General features: G+C 37.8%; 3 protein-coding genes across 6 annotated transcripts; 2 read left to right on the forward strand and 1 right to left on the reverse strand.

Annotated features, from left to right (window-relative positions):
• Window positions 1-732: 732 nt before the first annotated feature.
• taf10 (TAF10 RNA polymerase II, TATA box binding protein (TBP)-associated factor) lies at window positions 733-4,537 on the reverse strand. 4 transcript variants are annotated; one of them, XM_084916950.1, is made up of 5 exons: window positions 4,144-4,537; window positions 2,231-2,352; window positions 2,057-2,121; window positions 1,203-1,317; window positions 733-1,057 (listed from the first exon to the last, which is right to left on the reverse strand). In XM_084916950.1, the coding sequence occupies exons 1-5, from the start codon at window positions 4,268-4,270 to the stop codon at window positions 968-970; spliced, it is 519 nt and encodes a 172-aa protein (XP_084773076.1). In that variant the 5' UTR covers window positions 4,271-4,537; the 3' UTR covers window positions 733-967. The 4 variants fall into 4 exon arrangements, with proteins under 4 accessions (XP_084773076.1, XP_084773074.1, XP_084773075.1 ...); XM_084916948.1 differs by having other exon boundaries at window positions 2,231-2,388; XM_084916949.1 differs by having other exon boundaries at window positions 4,138-4,537.
• Window positions 4,538-4,929: 392 nt separating this feature from the next.
• Window positions 4,930-12,471, forward strand: LOC146363978 (uncharacterized). Its single transcript, XM_084917455.1, has 14 exons — window positions 4,930-5,167; window positions 5,452-5,560; window positions 5,775-5,859; window positions 5,935-6,008; window positions 6,102-6,161; window positions 6,983-7,090; window positions 7,468-7,524; window positions 7,846-7,976; window positions 8,168-8,222; window positions 8,346-8,438; window positions 8,531-8,665; window positions 9,237-9,338; window positions 10,014-10,175; window positions 10,385-12,471. The coding sequence occupies exons 1-14, from the start codon at window positions 5,154-5,156 to the stop codon at window positions 10,511-10,513; spliced, it is 1,314 nt and encodes a 437-aa protein (XP_084773581.1). The 5' UTR covers window positions 4,930-5,153; the 3' UTR covers window positions 10,514-12,471.
• A 254-nt stretch (window positions 12,472-12,725) lies between these two features.
• LOC146363979 (uncharacterized) lies at window positions 12,726-15,770 on the forward strand. The gene is made up of 8 exons (XM_084917456.1): window positions 12,726-12,887; window positions 13,041-13,190; window positions 13,624-13,713; window positions 13,867-13,938; window positions 14,112-14,201; window positions 14,627-14,698; window positions 14,837-14,903; window positions 15,061-15,770. The coding sequence occupies exons 1-7, from the start codon at window positions 12,726-12,728 to the stop codon at window positions 14,891-14,893; spliced, it is 693 nt and encodes a 230-aa protein (XP_084773582.1). The 3' UTR covers window positions 14,894-14,903; window positions 15,061-15,770.
• Window positions 15,771-17,509: the final 1,739 nt, after the last annotated feature.

Genomic DNA, 17,509 nt, shown 5'->3' on the forward strand with positions numbered 1-17,509 from the left:
ATCAACTGGTAAGGATAAAGGTCTGGAACTTAGTTTTTTTCTTTTATTAAAATCTATACCATCTATAATCTCAAATCTATGCTTATAAATACAGCAGCAAAAATCTTTCACACGTGAAATTTCCAATTTAGACTAATTATACAATACAAAATGAAAATGTTGGGGGTGTAAATCACTTGAATTCCAGAGTGTCAGTCCTGCTCTGGTATCTGACATTTGTGAAGAACATCACATAAAGCTGTCATGGGCCGCATCCATAAAGGGAAAAAAAAAAAAAAAAAAAAAATCACTGTTCACAAAAGTCCAGGAAAACTGATAATCTGACCTTCACCAAAAAACAAAGCCTTGTCTGATGGGTGCAGTAGGTTTCATGTGGCTCTAGCAAGGGCTAAGAGGAACTGTGTCGGCCAGGATGTATAGAGATGTAGCTGCATGACTGTAGTTCAGACATTTTAAGCCAGCATTATAAATGAAACCTTATATACTTAAGCGAGGCTCCCAGTCTGAAGAAGCTTTGGAAGTGGGGAAGTTTCCAAAACGAAAATGATCCCAGACAGACCGACAATTACCAAAGTTGTTTTAAAGAAGAAAAAGGAGAAAGTTATGACAAAGTATGTCCCTGATCTGAATCCAGCAAAACACATTTGAAGAAATTTGAACTGTAAGGCGGAGGAACAAAAGTCATACAGAAAAGATTAGCTTTACTAATTTTGACACCTTTGTGGGAAAATGTTTCTGTTAAAGGTTTTATTTTCACAATAAAACAACATTTTTACAAATTAACAAATTGCAAAGACTGCGCCACAAAACAAATGACCAAATGCAAATTGACTGCAAAGATTTCTCAAAGTTGTTCTAACTCAAGGTGAGAAGAAAAAAAAAAATAGCAATACAGGTTGTCACAAACTCTGCTGTGCAAGCAGGCAGATAAGTACTAGCAATAGCAAAAAGCTCTAAAGAAATTGTTTTATGTAAAGTAATAAGGTTTCTTCACATTCACACCATATTCTGCGAGGGCAGGAGTCAGGTCCTCCATAGTCAATGTGTACTTCTTATCCTATACACGGGAGGAGGAAGAAAATTATTAGGAGCAAAAATAACTGAAAGCAGATGAAACCTTCCTCTTCTAGCAACACTCACACAGCGCTCTCTAAATATTGTACATCATATTTAAAGTGCCTGTTAAAATTAGACAAGCTTACCTTTGTCTTACTTCTTGAGCTTCCTGAGGCAGTGCCTTTCATTTTGCAGTACTGCAGCGCATCATTGGCAATGTCTGAGATAAACTTCTGAGATGCGAGGGAGATCAGACGAATTCTATGCATGGAAAAAAGAAAATAATTAATGACTTCTTCCCTTAATGGTTTACAGCCCATCTGTATCCTTACTTTGAAAAACACCACACACATAAACCTCAGATTTTCTCTGATCTTGTTCGGAGTGATCACAAAGCTGACATTAAAGAGTCTTACAAGGTTAGAGATGTTGCATTTTGGTTAAAAGGTTAAAGCCAGTTTGTTTTAAGCAAATCTAATCAGCCAACACTCCCTTTAATATCAGAAAGCACAGTGCTACCTGACTAACACAGTATTAAGATAAGAAATGCTGTAGACCATTGGGAAATTCTTTAAATTAAGCAGGAGCATAGAAATATTTGACAATACAGTCATCTATTTGTGACTTCAACATGTTCCCAATGCCAGATTACATTAATTTCCGACTCATTCAGTGCCTTGAACTCGGGTTTTTAATGGTGAACTCATATTATATAAAGGCTTTTAAGTCATAGGTTTGTTAAGTAAATTGGTGGCTATCAATCAAACCTCTGAATGTACCAACTGAGCAGCCTTATGATTTGTGCTGTTTGTTTTATTAGTCACACTCATATCAGGATTATGTACTCCTCCATGCGTGCACACTGACAGACACAAAGCTGTTCCTAGTATACAATTTCCCAGTCTACTTAAAGGACACATGCACAGGTGGAGCCTTTTTGCTGTATTTAATGTCTAAACTGACAAGTCCATGACATTAGACCAGAATTGAGTGTACTCACATCCTTGGATCAGAAGCCTCAAAGCCAGCCCGGTTGAGGTAGTAACCTGTGACTGCATCAGGAATCTGATGGGGGGTGAATAACTACTTATGTATATGCCAATCAAGCACTGATTAAGAAACATTACTGTCAAAAACATGTAAAGATATGATGTAGCAGGGCTAACTGACTTACCGTGGGAGTGTACTCTTCCAGCTGCATGAGGAAATCAGCCAGTGGCGTGGTGGAAACAACAGGCTTCACATCTCCATTGGTGATGCCACCAGGAACATACACTCCATTGGAGACAGATGTGTCTGCAGACGGTGTCACCACAGCCGATGAGGACGAAGCTATAAAAAGAGACATCAAGAAGGGTCTATTAAATGCTTGGAAAAAGGGTGGCTTTACCCCTCTGGAAAATTAGGCAAAAAGAGGACAATTGAACTTCTTTAAGTTTGTGAAGACGTTTCACGTCTTATCAAAAAGCTTCTTCAGTTCAAATAACGAAGGTGGAGAGTCCCAGATATTTAAACCCTAGTGCAGAATGTCACCTTTGGAGATAATCGTTGACCTACTATTAATCATGTGCGACATGACATGAGCCAAGGAGTTAAAAAAGGGAATGAGTCATTAAACCAGAGGTTTCAAGTGAAATTACAGTGAGACCTTGCCCCTCCCTATCATGACATATTGAGGTTACCTGAGGCAAGGGTTGAAGTGTCTGGAAAGGGATCTCAAGATAGCATTGAAGGTGGCGGCCTGTGTTCAGTGATGTTTGTTGACACTGGGCAAAGATGGCCTATTTTACTCCTCTTTCAAACCATCTGTTTTGTCAGTCCAAAATGTGAACATTTGTATCATCAAAAGAGTGTAGCTGTGCATCTGCACCTAAAGGATAAGTTGCACCTTTTGCCGCTTGGTTATTTGGCCACTGGTGTTGGGGATTTAGGTAAACTTGATTAAATTATAAACACACATGAATAGGGTCAGATTTTGATATCCACCACAAAATACTATCTGGACACAGTTTCATCTTTCAGCATGACAATGACGCCAAACATACTGCTAATGCATTAAAAAATACCTGGAAAGAAAAATATACAATTAAGCACTATCACTCATGGATCGGGATCCCAAAGAACAAACTTAAACTTTACTGAAGAATAGTTGGACCACCTTGGCAGACAACATAGCAAAAGGCAGCCAACATCCAAAGAAGCTTTAGATGTCCTTCAAGAAGCCTGGAAAACTATTGCTAAAGACTACTTGGAGAAGTAGTTTCCCATTTTTACATAAAAATTAAATCTATCTTAAGGATGGGGCCTAAGGGTCTTTCACCATCTCACAATGCTGTGACTGCACCAATTCCCCAACTCTCACTGAACGGTACCCATGGCCATTAATTAATGATCATGACAATTTCTATATTAGTAATCAGGAAACTGACCTAACAGTTAGTCAGTTGTGTTAGTTTCAGTCTTTATGCAAATGTAATGTTCACAAGGTTGGGGACCCCACAGTCAGCTGAAACTGAAGACGTCACTTGAATGAGTGATAAAACATATCTCAACAGTCAGATAAATAGAATCAACTTTCTGTGACGACTTAAAGAACCTACAAGAAAGCTTGCCTGAGAGAATTCAAGCTCTTTTAAATAATAAAAGGTGATCATATCAAATATTCACTTTATTTTCAAGCTTGTGAGAATTGCACAAACTCTGTTTTTACCTTATATACTAACATTTTTTCAATACACTGTACCCATTTCCAATCTTCCCTGGCAAAATATAAAGAAATCATGGATGGCTTGAGACTTTTGCAAAGTACTGTACTAACAATCTAAAAATTGCTACAGTGGTTAAGTTAGTGATACGGACTTAACCTGAAACATGGTAGTTGGTAGGGTTTGTAATAAATATGTTTAAATCACTTCAGTGTAAGACGGCAGCCAGGATAGTACGCGTTTCTCTCAGTCAGGCTTGGTAATGTTGACAATAGTCAATGTACATCGTGGAAAATTCCGACTTCCAGAGCGAGATGAAATCATCAAATGCTCTCAGAATAATAACAAAGACAATAACAAAGCCACGTTACGTTACCATTACTTGTGACCGACGGGATGCTGCTCACGTTGGTTGTCGTATTATCATTGGCAATGCAATTACTTGCCGTTGACGATGTGGTAGAAGGCACTCCTGTTGTTACGGACTGATTTAAGTTGTCCATGTTCATGTTGGCGTTAGCTAACGAGCTAACCGTGGTTAACTAGCACCGAAATATGCAAAACACCACAAATCCGCGATTTATAGCTGTAAGACAAATATTTTACAAAATTCTGTTTTAGTATAACTCTACCCTTTAATTCAACGAAATGAATTACCAAAACTAAAAAAAAACTATAACTCGTAGCAGAAGTGTTCCTAAGACCTTTGCAGTAAAACGCTGAGCCACTACTGTAAAGTAGATCGCTTCACGTGACCTATAGTCATCCTCTTCTTCTATGTGTTTTATTGCTGACTGCACACCGCCTCCTACGCCCCCTGCCGTAGCGGAGACTGAAGGTTATAAATTAATACACTTTCTTCATGATATTTAAAGAATTTAATTCAGATTTGTTCAAAATTATATTGTACTCACAAATATACAATGATTAGTGTGTAATTATGTCTTCCAATAAATTGATGCATTCTCATAAACTTAAAATGAATCCATTATGAAGACATAGGATCAGGCTCTGGCTTGAATAAGCAATCATGTTGCATTGTCAGAAAATTCCTGTAAGAAATCAGCATTCAATTGATTGCAGTCTGCAATCTTTTGACATCTAGCGGTGAGATTTTACACACTATACCTTTAAACAGAGATTCACCTCTACTGGCGGTGCGAAGTGGTAGTTTACGAGGTGCACTGAATACAGCAGAGCGATCTCGTGCACACTGCAGGGGGCGTTAAGGGAGTGTCGGACATTTTCTCGGTTGATATTCTTGTTCGAAGGAGTGAGTCTCCGTTTTTGTAGTCAGTCTTTCACTGGAGTGGACTGTATGCTGGGCTCTGGACAAATTGTAGTCCTGTATTCGTCTGACCAACGCGGGAGACGGACGTTTGTGACAGTTGTATGGGACAAAACAGGTACTGACAGCCTTTATAAACGTGCAAGTTAAATTCTCCACAAACGCCGATTAACGACTTTCACAAACTTCCTCTCGTCCCCTGTTCAATAATCACTCAGTTTAGTCCACTTTTAAATGATTGGCAATTTTGTGCCTATCTCTGTAGGTTTAACGTGTTTACATATCGCCGTATTAAGGGAAGTATAGTGCATCTGTAGAGGACTGCTCAACCTGTAATCTCACGATTTTGTATTTTCTTCGGTTTTGTGGCGGTGTACCTACAAGCTTTAATTTGTATCAAAGTTCACAGGCTGGCAAAATGACTGCTCCTGTCCGTGCCATCGTGGTAGGAGGAGGATGTCGGGGTGAAATCTACTCTCAGTATGCGTCTATTCATCCCGAACGAATGAAGGTTAGGAGAGGCTTGTGTTTCTGAGGGAAACATTTGTCAAAACGTCAGCATGTCTTCGTCTGTCGAAAGGAAATACCTGAAATCTGAAATTAGTCTCCTAATTATAACCCTTCTTTGCTCAAGTCATTGATGCAAGCTGTTCCTACCAATGTCACGTAGTAAGTTGTAATATTTAACGGGGCGTACCTTGATTTATTCACTTTGACCTCCTCAGGTTGTTGCAGTGGCTGATCCACGGAAATTTGCAAGGACCAAACTTCAAAAACAACACAAAATCGTGGAGGAAAACGTATTTGAAGGTGAGAGGAAGAGAGAAAAAGTATCAAATCCTTATAATTATCTGCCTTGTCCTTACTGAGTCCTCTTTTATCCAGACTGGCAGGCTGTAGTTGAAAGAGACAAGTTTGCAGACGCTGTGTTAATTTGCACCCCAGATCGCCTCCATAAGGTAAACATTGTCTGCAGCAAATATTTATTGGTTTAAATTACTTTGAGATGTTCTTAAATTAATTATTATGGTGATCACATTTATGCTTCCTAGGAACCTGCTGTGGCCTTTGCAAAGAAGGGATACCATGTTCTTCTGGAGAAACCAATGGCAGTGAGTGTTTGTGGATGTTATTGATGAACTGATTTTACAGTAATAATTAATCCCTGATTTGCACCAAAAGTTTTATTGTCTGAAGTTTGGACACACAGTTTGATTTTAGCTTCTTTTTAAAAAATACTTTTTAACTTGTATTGTTTAGAAAAATGGCCCATTGAACCTCTCTCAGACCATTTATTTTAGCATTCTAAAATCTGAGGCAGTGTTTGAACAACAGTATCAACATCAAGCAAAGATATTTTCTTCTATCTTGAAATTTGTATTTAGAGAAGACAGTTTAAAATATAATGTTAAAAGTTGTCTGTGTTTTCTTTTAATTTTCTTTAATGTGAACTTTATTATTAGTGTGTGCTCAAATATGGGACTTTACAGGACACCATAAACTGGCTAATACTTAGACATTTTTTATGTATCTGTTCAAAATTACAGATGGCAAGAAAGACCAGTGAAAATTTCAGGCTTATCTTGAATAGTGTTTAAAATATTAAATATCTTCAAACAGGTCTTTAATGTACAAAAAAAAAAAAAAAAAAAACTTCTGAAAGTGGGTCAACAGATTATTTTTTCAAAGAAAGGACATCTGGAAAAGTATTTGATACATGAAGCTAAATTTTTACAGCAATTGTTCTACGTGTCCAAACTTTAAAGCTTTAAAATCTGCTGATTTGAGCTAGAGTGACCCAACAGTTGTTTGTTTTAGTTGCTTTCACGATTCACTATTCTGAGCAAAAGCTTTAACAAAACCACACACCCTCAGTATTTTACATCAAACTGAAGCACAGCGTCCCTCTTTTAATGTCCCCACATGACTTCAGACAACTGCAGAAGACTGCACGGCGATCGTGGAGGCTTGCATTCAGAGCGGCGTGATGCTGTCCGTGGGTCACGTTCTCCGGTACGATCCAGTCATCCACAAGATAAAGGTGAGCATTTTCTAGTGCACTTTATCCAGCTGTGACAGTTTTCTTCAGCAGGTAGTGGAATCTATTGTGGGTTCAAACACTTAAACTTCATCTGCCTAAAATCTATAGGAACTCTTTCTCATTCAAAACAGCCACACATTTACAGAATCAGCAGGATTGAGGAAAAATAAGCAAACAGAGCACTCTTTTGTGTTTGTGAAAGTGCAAAAAAAACCCATCAAAAACAGCATTTTAATCAAGAGTGCTGAGGCTGTTTTGACTTGATTAAGTCAAAACTACAATTTTCTCATACTTGGGAAAGTGGTAAAGAAAATTTACAAAATCTGTATGAGGGTTTTGCTGTTTTTTTATTTATAAAAATAAATGGTCTTTTACAGGAGCTCATAGACGCTGGAGTCATAGGTGAAGTGATCCATATTCAGCACCTGGAACCGGTGAGCAGGCAGATATGATAGAAAAATAATAATAATTATTATTATTATTACCATTGTTAAATTGAATTTAACAGACACATGTTGATTTTTCTTTTGTTGTTAATATTATATTGCAATATAAGACATAATTTCATAATTAACATATTCATTAAGAAAATCATAATTTGGAGACATTTGCACATAGTTGTGGCCTGTGGACAAATTTTTGTAGCATTGTATGTTTTTGTTATGTTTTGGGTTTTTTCAGGGTTTTATTAAGTGTTATTCAATGTTAACATTTCTGCAGCATGGTTAAAAACAGAATCGATCTCTTTCTTCCAGGTTGGGTTTTATCACTTTGCTCACTCGTTTGTTAGAGGGAACTGGAGAAACGAAGCAGAGAGCTCTTTTGCTCTTCTCACTAAATCTTGCCATGACATTGACCTCATACATCACTGGGCTGGAGGGCGCAGGTATATCATTAGACAGTAGTCAGTGATTAAACTCAAGGCTCAATGTTCAAAAGTAAGAGTTTCTTTCTCTTTTATTTTGGCCTAAAACAGCTAGAAAACTACGTTTACCCCAATTTTGTTGGGCTAGAGGTAAATGGGGATGTTTTTTTTGTGTAGTTTGATTATTTACTCTGGCAGTTTGTTCTTGGCAGGTGTGTGAAAGTGTCGTCATTTGGATCCGTCAGCCACTTCAATAAAGACAACAAGGTATGTTGTCTGTTCAGTGATCAAATGATAATCAGTATAATCAAGATAATCAGTAGCCATGATGGGTAGAAATCTCTGTACTAAGCATGAATATAAAATGTGACGTTACTAGTTTTGTGTCAGCCAGCAGGGGCTGCAGATCGCTGCCTTAACTGTTCAGTAGAAAAAGACTGCCCGTACTCAGCATGCAAAATCTACTTGGACAGTGTGAAGAAGGTAAATATTTCACCAATTTACTTTCATCATTTATGTACTTTTTTATATACTTCTTATAAATAATTTTTGTGTTTGGTATGTTTGTGTGCTAGGGTCACACTGGCTGGCCAGTATCAGTCATATGCCCCAATTCACTCCCAGACATTGAGTCAGTAACAGAGGCATTGAAGACTGGACCGTATGGCCGCTGTGTCTATGAGTGTGACAATGACGTCTGCAGTAACCAGGTTAGAAAACACTGTGAAATCTGCAGCACTGACCCTTTCTGACTCAGTTATGCAGTATTAGGTTCCTATCAGGCATCAAAGATGCATTTAGAATATACAGAATATATTCTACTTCTACCTGCACCACTTTCATTATGTGTACTTTCTTTTTTCTTTAATCTCAACAAACAGTTATCTGCATATGAGTTAAAATAACTTAAACACAGTGAAATGTATTATTTATTTATTTATTTTTTAGCACAAGAAGCTTTCTGGTTTCCGCCGTTTTGCAGTTCTATACTGTACCTCTCATATTTAAGCAGGCTTTGTTGCAAGCAGGAAGATGGTGTGTGTGAGACTAAAAGACAGGTTGAATTTGGAGGACTGTAATTACAGAACCATTAGTTGTTGCTGAGATGAGTTTTTGTTTTGTAGTTATGTGCATTTGCCCAAAATATTGGACATTGTCCCCATAGCTTAAATCAGCTGACTGACATACGAATTCCCAGACTGCACTTTGTTTATTTATTTATTTATTTGATCTGTGATTCTTTCCTTTTATCTCTTTTAACTTTTCTGATCTCCTGAGCAGGTTGTCAACATGGAGTTTGAAGGGGGTGTGACGGCAGCCTTTTCCATGGTGGCATTCACTGAGGAGATTTGTAAGCGAAAAACAACCATTTACGGCAGCAAGGTAGGACTGTAATTAATGTCTCTGGGAAAGATGAGAATGAGAGACTGAAGAAAATCACATAGAAACACATTAATTAGCAAATGAATTATATAAAAGTAAAAGTGTGAATGCTTACAGATACAGAAGGTAAGAAACATTATATATCTCAGCACTGTTAATCCTTATAGACCCTGTAACAGTTCAAACTGTTAGAAGCATGTTATTTACTTCATAGGACAAAGGCACTCTTCTGCATCATAAAGCAGAACCGCAGACCAAAATCACCCATTCCATAATATGTTGAAATATGGTTTAACAATGATATGTTATTATAATTAGGGATTTCCTGCCTCGTCATACTTTCACAGAAATCTGTGTATTTTCATGTTTTTTTTATGACCATTTGATTTAAAAACTATTATATTTTAGCAATTCCTTATTTGATAAAACTGATTCAGTTGTTTTACAATACTTTCAATTTTGCTTTGTCCTGTTTTTGAGGGTGTCCAAAGTTTCAATATTCAGACAAAAACTTTTTTGATAAAACCAGTTCGATGAGCTATCATTCATACTACTGATGTGCGGCTGATGAAATGATATCTCCTTGAATCTTTAGTATTTGGATTTGATAAACATAGAGTTAAGTTTGTTACTAAAATTCAGCTCTTTCCTACATAATGAACTGGATCTTCTCAGGGCGAGCTCTCATGCAATGGCCACGAGATCCATGTGTTCAACTTCCTGACCCAGAAATCCAGAAAGCACACAGCAGACTATAACACTACCAGGCAGTTCGGTATGAGTGGACACGGTGGAGCAGACTACTGCCTTATGCATGCCTTCATTTCTGCTGTGGCAGTGAGTGCTCATTACTCTTTTTTTATTTTTTTAAATATCTAATTTTAGATAAAATTTGTTGTTGCTGAGTTCTACTTCCACTTGAGATTGTCTGTATTTGCTTTTCTTGTACCTGTGATGCAGGACTTAAAGGATGCATGTGTCGTATCTATGTGTATCTGCTCTGTGATGGCTAATTTTTGTTTTCATATATCTTTATATGCATGCAGAACAATGATCCATCACTGATACGGTCTGGTCCCGTGGAGACACTGCAGAGTCATTTGCTGGTGTTTGAAGCTGAGCGCTCACGACTAGAGAGCAGAGTGCTGCACTGTGGGGACATTAAACAGAGCTAAAAAAAAATACCTACAACATTTTTTTAGCATATTTTGTTATAGCTTCTTAATAAATCAGTGTAGTAATACCTATATTGTTAGTTATTGAACAAAACTATTACACTTTCTCATTTGTCAATTACTAGATTTATATACACACACTGACATATATATGTCAGTGTGATGCTCTGAAACCTGTAATCTTTTTTTTTTTTGGTCCCAATAATTTATTACATTTTGACATTAGGACTAATGGAGTACATGAGACCTCAGTTATTAATCAAAACATGAATTTCACAACTTATCACACCACTTTACAACTGCTCATTGAGGCAAATGGGTAGGGAAATATTGGGTGAATGAACGGGCACAAGCACAGGACTCTGTCAGATCTTTATGTAACAAGAAAGCTTATTTACACAACACCAAGACACTAAAGAAGTCACTTGGATGACTGATGAAATGTTTCTTCCAATGAAAACGCTACATCCAGATGAACAGAATCAACTTTTGGGGATGCAGAACACCAAGTGCAGTAAAAAGTGATATTTTTTTAATTAAAAATAATTTTTTAAATGGAGGCTGTATGATAAAAAAGTATTTCTATACTATAAAATTAAAACAAAAAGACATTTTAAAGTGGCACATGGCAGCAGGTTTCTATGTAACAAAATTATGTTGTGATTCCATTGTTGCTATCGTTACCGTTTAAAGTAACATAAGATATATGAAACACAACAAGGAAAGGTCTTCACCATTTCAATCCAGAGCTTGGAGAGAAATTGAATATCACAGCGGTTGCAAAGCAAGGATTTACTAGCAAGCAGAAATTTGTTGGATTGCAAAACCACTGACCATCGACTGACAGCATGGGAAAAGTAAGTGCATGAATAAATGAATGAATAAGTTCTTCAAGTCATTTGTTTTTGAATCAGGTGTTTAAACTTGAAATTCATATTTGCAAATCTAAAGATTTTACAATTTTTTTTACATTCCTGCATTTTTTCTGTGCAGTCCTGTGAAATGAAACCTTTTGAATCACTGTTTTGTTGTAACAAGAGTAAAAAGCATCTTTTAGTTATTGTATTTATTTTGAACCTTTAAAGCAGTTTGTGGTAAATATAACAGACACTCTGTCACGGCCCTCGGTCGGTGACCCAGTGTTTTGTGTTTTGTATTATTATTGTTATGAATTGAACTTAAATTTGTTATGATTTTTCATTGCTAGTCTCTTGGTTTTTGTTTCTGTATTTCTAGTTCTGTAAGCTCTTTAGCATCTCCTTATTTCCAGTCTTTACGTTTTGTTAATGTGCCTTCCCTCTGTTCACTGTCTTGTCTCTCTGTGCCTTTACTGTGGGACACAAATTTCTTGTTTTCCAGTTTCCTGAGACCTTACTTTTTTTAGCTTCTAGTTATTATGCTTTATTTTCTTGTTACCCCTATTTCAGCTCTCTAGAGCGCAAGCTCGTTTAGTTCATCCCTCTGTGTCCTGCAAGTCCTGCATTTGGCACCTATCTCCTTCCTTCCACACAGCTGTAGCCTTTACACACACAGTTACTGAATTTGACTCATTTAAAATTTTAAAGGTAAACAAAATAATAACCACTGACCAAATTTAAAAAAGCAAAACAAAAGAAAAATAATATTAATAATGATAACAAAAAAACACATTACAAAACTTAAATCTTCAGATAAAATGAACTGTTTTCATTTTGTTTATATCTATGTAAAAATGAAATATTTCTAATGCTCTGCTTTTTCCTTTAAATGTGGTGTCATATCATAATAAAAATTACTTGAAATGTGTATTGAAACAGAAAACATAAACCTACAATATATTTTTCACTACAGTTAACATTTTAATAACAGAACAGTGGTTTCTAGAATATATTTTTCATTTCATTATTGTTTTAATCCACAAAACTTCTTTTAGTTCTTTAAGAAAATGTCTTACAGTGAAATAAATACAACTAAATCTTTTTTTTTTTACACCTTGAATCCTGTCTGGCAGCTTTGGCAATCAGAATTATGACCTCAGTGTCAGTCACTGTCATTTATTCAGCACCAGTGTTTTGATGGGTATTAGTACATCAACACTGAAATGGTTTAACTGTAAATAATAGCAAGAATAAAACAAAGCAGATCACAACAAAACTTGTACCATGACTTCATATATTTGAGTATGTTTGCCCTTTATGTTTACCTGGTTGTTGAATGTCCCTGACAGGCAAAGATGAAGACAAAGTGGCTACAGGACAGCAGCCCTGAATCCCTCCAACACCTTCCCGAAAAAACATATTGGCCCACATTTGGTGCTCTGCTGGCGAGAAGCTCCAGCCCTCAGCCCTCCACCTCTGGCTTCCAGCATAGACGACCAAAGGATGCCAATCAAGAGGTGAGTAGAAAGCATATTCATAAGCTCATAGACAATGTAAATGTTTTGACATCTTCTAAATCCTACAAAAACAAGAACTGAGTGGTGAAAAAATACAAACTGGCATTGTAGACAAGCCAAGAGTTTTGACACACATTACTCCATCTCTAACAGGTAAACACTGCCCAGCCAGTGAGGGGGTCAAGCCCCCAGCCCTCCACCTCTGGTTTACACTTGAACCGTGACTGGAGAGCAAGGAGATCCAGCCCTCAGCCCTCCACCTCTGCCTTCAAGCGTGGGAGAGAGGAGGCTGACCAGGAAGAGGTGAGTAATCACAATCCTGTAAGCATCAGTGGTGAATATTTCAAGAAAAAAAAATACTGTTATGTATTCACTGTATTCACTTCAGCTTTAAATGTTTGTTGTCTGATCTCACTGTGCTGCACACACACCATACCCGCAGTCATTAGTGGCTTATACAGTCTCTATTTCTGACCCCTTCTATGCACATTACTGCCACCTTCTGGCACTAGCAGCATGTAGCAGCACACTATATTTGAACTCATGTTGGTTACATAAAGGTACATTTTGTTGCAGTTTGCTAACTATTTCAGTATTCACAAACCAATTACCACCCCCACTGTGCATACAGAACTGACTTCTGTTGAAGTTATCTTTTTGAAAAAATAAAAGAAACTGCTAATGTAAGAATAATAGTCAGTATCTTAGGTGCTTAACATCAAGTGATATCTCACAGCTACCCCCTGGTCGACGAGTGAGGAGATCCAGCCCTCAGCCCTCCAGCTCTGGCTTCCAGCATAGACGACCGAAGGATGCCAATCAAGAGGTGAGTAGAAAGCATATTCATAAGCTCATAGACAATGTAAATGTTTTGACATCTTCTAAATCCTACAAAAACAAGAACTGAGTGGTGAAAAAATACAAACTGGCATTGTAGACAAGCCAAGAGTTTTGACACACATTACTCCATCTCTAACAGGTAAACACTGCCCAGCCAGTGAGGAGATCCAGCCCTCAGCCCTCCAGCTCTGGCTTCCTGTGTGGACGACAGGTGGGTGCTCATCAGGAGGTGAATAGAAAGTATATTGTATGCTCACAGAGAAGTACGTTCTAACATTTTCTAAATTCTACAAATACAAGATGTGAGTGATAAAAGAAGACTTATTTCTAAAACTGGCATTTTTAGACAAGCGAAGCCAGTCTAACCACAAGTTCTTCTAACAGGTAAACACCGCCCAGCCAGTGATGTGGTGCAACCCTCAGCCCTCCACCTCTGGTTTCAAGCGTGGGAGAGAGGAGGCTGATCAGGAAGAGGTGAGTAATCACAATGCTGTAAGCATCAGTGGTGAATATTTCAAGAAAAAAATACTGTTATGTATTCACTGTATTCACTTTAGCTTTAAATGTTTGTTGTCTGATCTCACTGTGCTGCACACACATCATACCCGCAGTCATTAGTGCCTTATACAGTCTCTATATGCACATTACTGCCACCTTCTGGTCCTGACAGCATGTAGCAGCACAGTATATTTGAACTCATGTTGGTCACATAAAGATATATTTTTTTGCATTTTGATGACTATTTCAATATTCACAAACTAATTACCATCCCCAGTGTGCATACAGAACTGACTTCTGTTGAAGTTATCTGTAGTATTTTTGAAAAAAATAAAAGAAACTGCTAACGTAAGAATAATAGTTAGCATTTTCGGTGCTTAACATCAAGTGATATCTCACAGCTACCCCCTGGTCGGCGAGTGAGGAGATCCAGCCCTCAGCCCTCCAGCTCTGGCTTCCAGCATGGACGACAGGTGGGTGCTCATCAGGAGGTGAATAGAACGTATATTGTATGCTCACAGAGAAGTACATGTTTTAACATTTTCTAAATTCTACAAATACAAGATGTGAGTGATAAAAAACACACTTGTTTCTAAAACTGGCATTTTCAGATAAACGAAGATGCAGTCTTCTACCTCTTTTTACAACCCTGGAAGAGAGGAGGCTGACCAGGAAGAGGTGAGTAATCACAATGCTGTAAGCATCAGTGGTGGATATTTCAAGAAAAAAAAAACTGTCATGTATTCACTGTATTCACTTCAGCTTTAAATGTTTGTCCTCTGATCTCTAATGACTGGAGCATTTTTAACCTGTTTGTTCCTTTTCGTTACTGCAGCAGGAACGCCAAAGATTCCGGAGCGGGTACTACAGAGTCCAGACTGACACCGATGGGTCCCGCTCCACCGTGCGCTTCCCTTATTGTTTTCTACCAAAAATTGTTAATGTTAATATTGTATGTACTGGGTATGGTGTCGGGGTGGTGGAACAGGTCTTCATTTACACCACAGATGGAGTATTTCTCACTCACTCAAGGGCAGTCTCCATTAGAGAGTCTTTAAGTGGCAAATCCATCGGCCACACATTTCTTTACACATTTCTTTTCCTTCCTACCTACATAGTTACTGCTAAGTTTAAGATATAGAGTAGTAATGATAAGTTATTCGAAATGTACTAATAGTACGTTCAGAATATCTCACCATCTCTTTTTGTTAACTTTTAAAAAAGCTTTTAGTCTTTAAGATACAGTAGTGATAAGTTTAGATTTAGATGTTCTGTCAATTCTGTTATAATCCTTCATTTACAATAAATTTTTGACTTTTCATGTTATGACATAAAACAAACAAAATAAAAACCAACTAATCTAATGGACCAGTTTTAGATTTTTATTGATTTGATGGGATGTTTCCAAAGGGTCGCGCCTATCTGTCTTTTAATGTTTTGTTTTATGTTTTCATTTATTTTATGTTTTTTAAGGTTAATAAAAATTTGCTAAAAGATTCAGTAAAGCCTTAACATTGTTTGCATTAAACTAATTCATTGTTTGGATTTTGAGAATATGGTTTCACTTCTTTATCAATCTGCAAACTGCCACTAATGAAAGAAAGCTCATGCTCAAACCATTATCTGCGCTGGTTTATTGATGAGTTTTGTTGTATTGCTAGTTCATTTTTCTCTCGCTCTCACAATGGTGTCATTCATTGACAAATGTACAAAGTAGAGAATGCCGCCGCCCGGTACACATTGCACCTGACCCCTATGGCACCTCCTGCAGGAGGATAGGCCCATGTCCCTTTTTCAGGCTGTGCCCGGCCGGGTCCCAAGGACTAAGGCCCGGGCACCAGACACTCGCCCTCGGCCACCCTCCCTGGGCCTGGCTCCAGGGCAGAGCCCCGGTAACACTATCCTGGGCAGGGTGAACGGTTCCCTTGATATTGTATTCATAGAGGTCTTCTGAACCTTTGTCTGGTTCCTCACCCAGGACAAATTGGCCATGGGAGACCCTGCCGGGGTACCAAAGCACCCCGAACAACACAGCCCCTGGGATCCCTGGGACACAGAAACCCCTCCACTACTATAAGGTAGCTATTCGCAGAGGGGATGGTGTAGAGCGTAGCCTTAAAAAAATCCAGCAAAGGCCTGTCTATTTTAGCTAAAATCCTTATCATAAATGTCCTTTGTTTCAAAGTTCGAGGAGTCAATTTTAAGGAAGGGAAACGGTGAGTAAAAGCTGAGGTATGCCAAACACAAAAATTGGACTGAAAATCAGTGAACTCAATTCCTGTGGTAGGATATATATATATTAACATGTGATTCAGAACCATAACATTTGAAAAATACCATAATGTAACATTAATAGTGAAACACATATAACAAAGTGGAAAAGGGTATAAAATCAAACAGGAAAAGTCAATAAATTTAGCCAAGTAGCTTTGCTATAGCAGCTAGTTATGTACAGAAGTTCCACCATTTGCGGGGATAGCAGAATAATACAACTTTGTACAGTCAGACAAGTAGCACTGAAAATGTCCAACTGCTGAAGTCATGAGATTAACTTTATTACCATTACCTTTTCTGTGGACAATACTCTCGTTGATGTGTGCAGTATCCTTTGTGTATGGAAAGCCTGAATATTGCAGTAATGGGAGATTGTTTTGTTTCAGATCGAGCTTCTCTTTGAAGTGCTGATCCACATCGTTAGCATTCTGGTTCAGCAACATCCTCTGTTTTTCCTGATTCTTCACACTAGATGGAGCCATAGTGTGAAGCACTCCAAGCACTGAATGTTGTTCCAAATTTGATACTGAAATTAGAGATCAGCAGGTATAAAATCACCGCCCACTGACCATTCAGTTCTTTGGAAAATAGTGTCACCATTCCTGGAAGATCCCTCTGACCTCCTGCAAGCAATTTTGTTTTCAGATCATTACACAGCTCAACAGATAAAACTGTCTCTTAAAGATTGATTTAATGAAATACCTGATAATAATCCTTCTAATTGCCCTGTGCCTTAAACACAGAGCAGTGATATTAAGTCTGCTAACTTAAACAGCATTTTTGCCACCTTGCTTTCCTGGCTATCCATATATTTCCAGTCTCACTGACCAAAGTCCTTAAACACATTCAGAAATTCACACACCTCTTTTGTTACTAAACTACTGTAGAGCCCTTTTCCTTTCACACACACGCTCATGTCACTACTTTGTCTGCAGCAGCTTTATTGTTTTCCGCCTGTATTGTGAGTTTAATCTCTTAATATTTTTCCGGTAGTATAGTTTTATCTTCCT

The sequence above is a fragment of the Perissodus microlepis genome, chromosome 20, assembly GCF_051167445.1.
Source record: "Perissodus microlepis isolate ML-2025 ecotype Zambia chromosome 20, ASM5116744v1, whole genome shotgun sequence".
NCBI lineage: Eukaryota > Metazoa > Chordata > Actinopteri > Cichliformes > Cichlidae > Perissodus > Perissodus microlepis.

What these genes read in the sequence shown, in the direction of transcription:
- LOC146363979 (XM_084917456.1), top strand. Translation starts at nt 12,726, where the DNA reads ATGAAGACAAAGTGGCTACAGGACAGCAGCCCTGAATCCCTCCAACAC. An exon ending in CAAAGGATGCCAATCAAGAG is followed by an intron (nt 12,888 to 13,040) that starts GTGAGTAGAAAG and finishes CATCTCTAACAG; the next exon opens with GTAAACACTGCCCAGCCAGT. An exon ending in CGAAGGATGCCAATCAAGAG is followed by an intron (nt 13,714 to 13,866) that starts GTGAGTAGAAAG and finishes CATCTCTAACAG; the next exon opens with GTAAACACTGCCCAGCCAGT.
- taf10 (XM_084916947.1), bottom strand. Translation starts at nt 4,270, where the DNA reads ATGAACATGGACAACTTAAATCAGTCCGTAACAACAGGAGTGCCTTCT. An exon ending in GAGGCTTCTGATCCAAGGAT is followed by an intron (nt 1,318 to 2,056) that starts GTGAGTACACTC and finishes TTCCATGCATAG; the next exon opens with AATTCGTCTGATCTCCCTCG. An exon ending in GCTCAAGAAGTAAGACAAAG is followed by an intron (nt 1,058 to 1,202) that starts GTAAGCTTGTCT and finishes TCCCGTGTATAG; the next exon opens with GATAAGAAGTACACATTGAC.
- LOC146363978 (XM_084917455.1), top strand. An exon ending in ATATTCAGCACCTGGAACCG is followed by an intron (nt 7,525 to 7,845) that starts GTGAGCAGGCAG and finishes TCTTTCTTCCAG; the next exon opens with GTTGGGTTTTATCACTTTGC. An exon ending in ACTTCAATAAAGACAACAAG is followed by an intron (nt 8,223 to 8,345) that starts GTATGTTGTCTG and finishes GTTTTGTGTCAG; the next exon opens with CCAGCAGGGGCTGCAGATCG.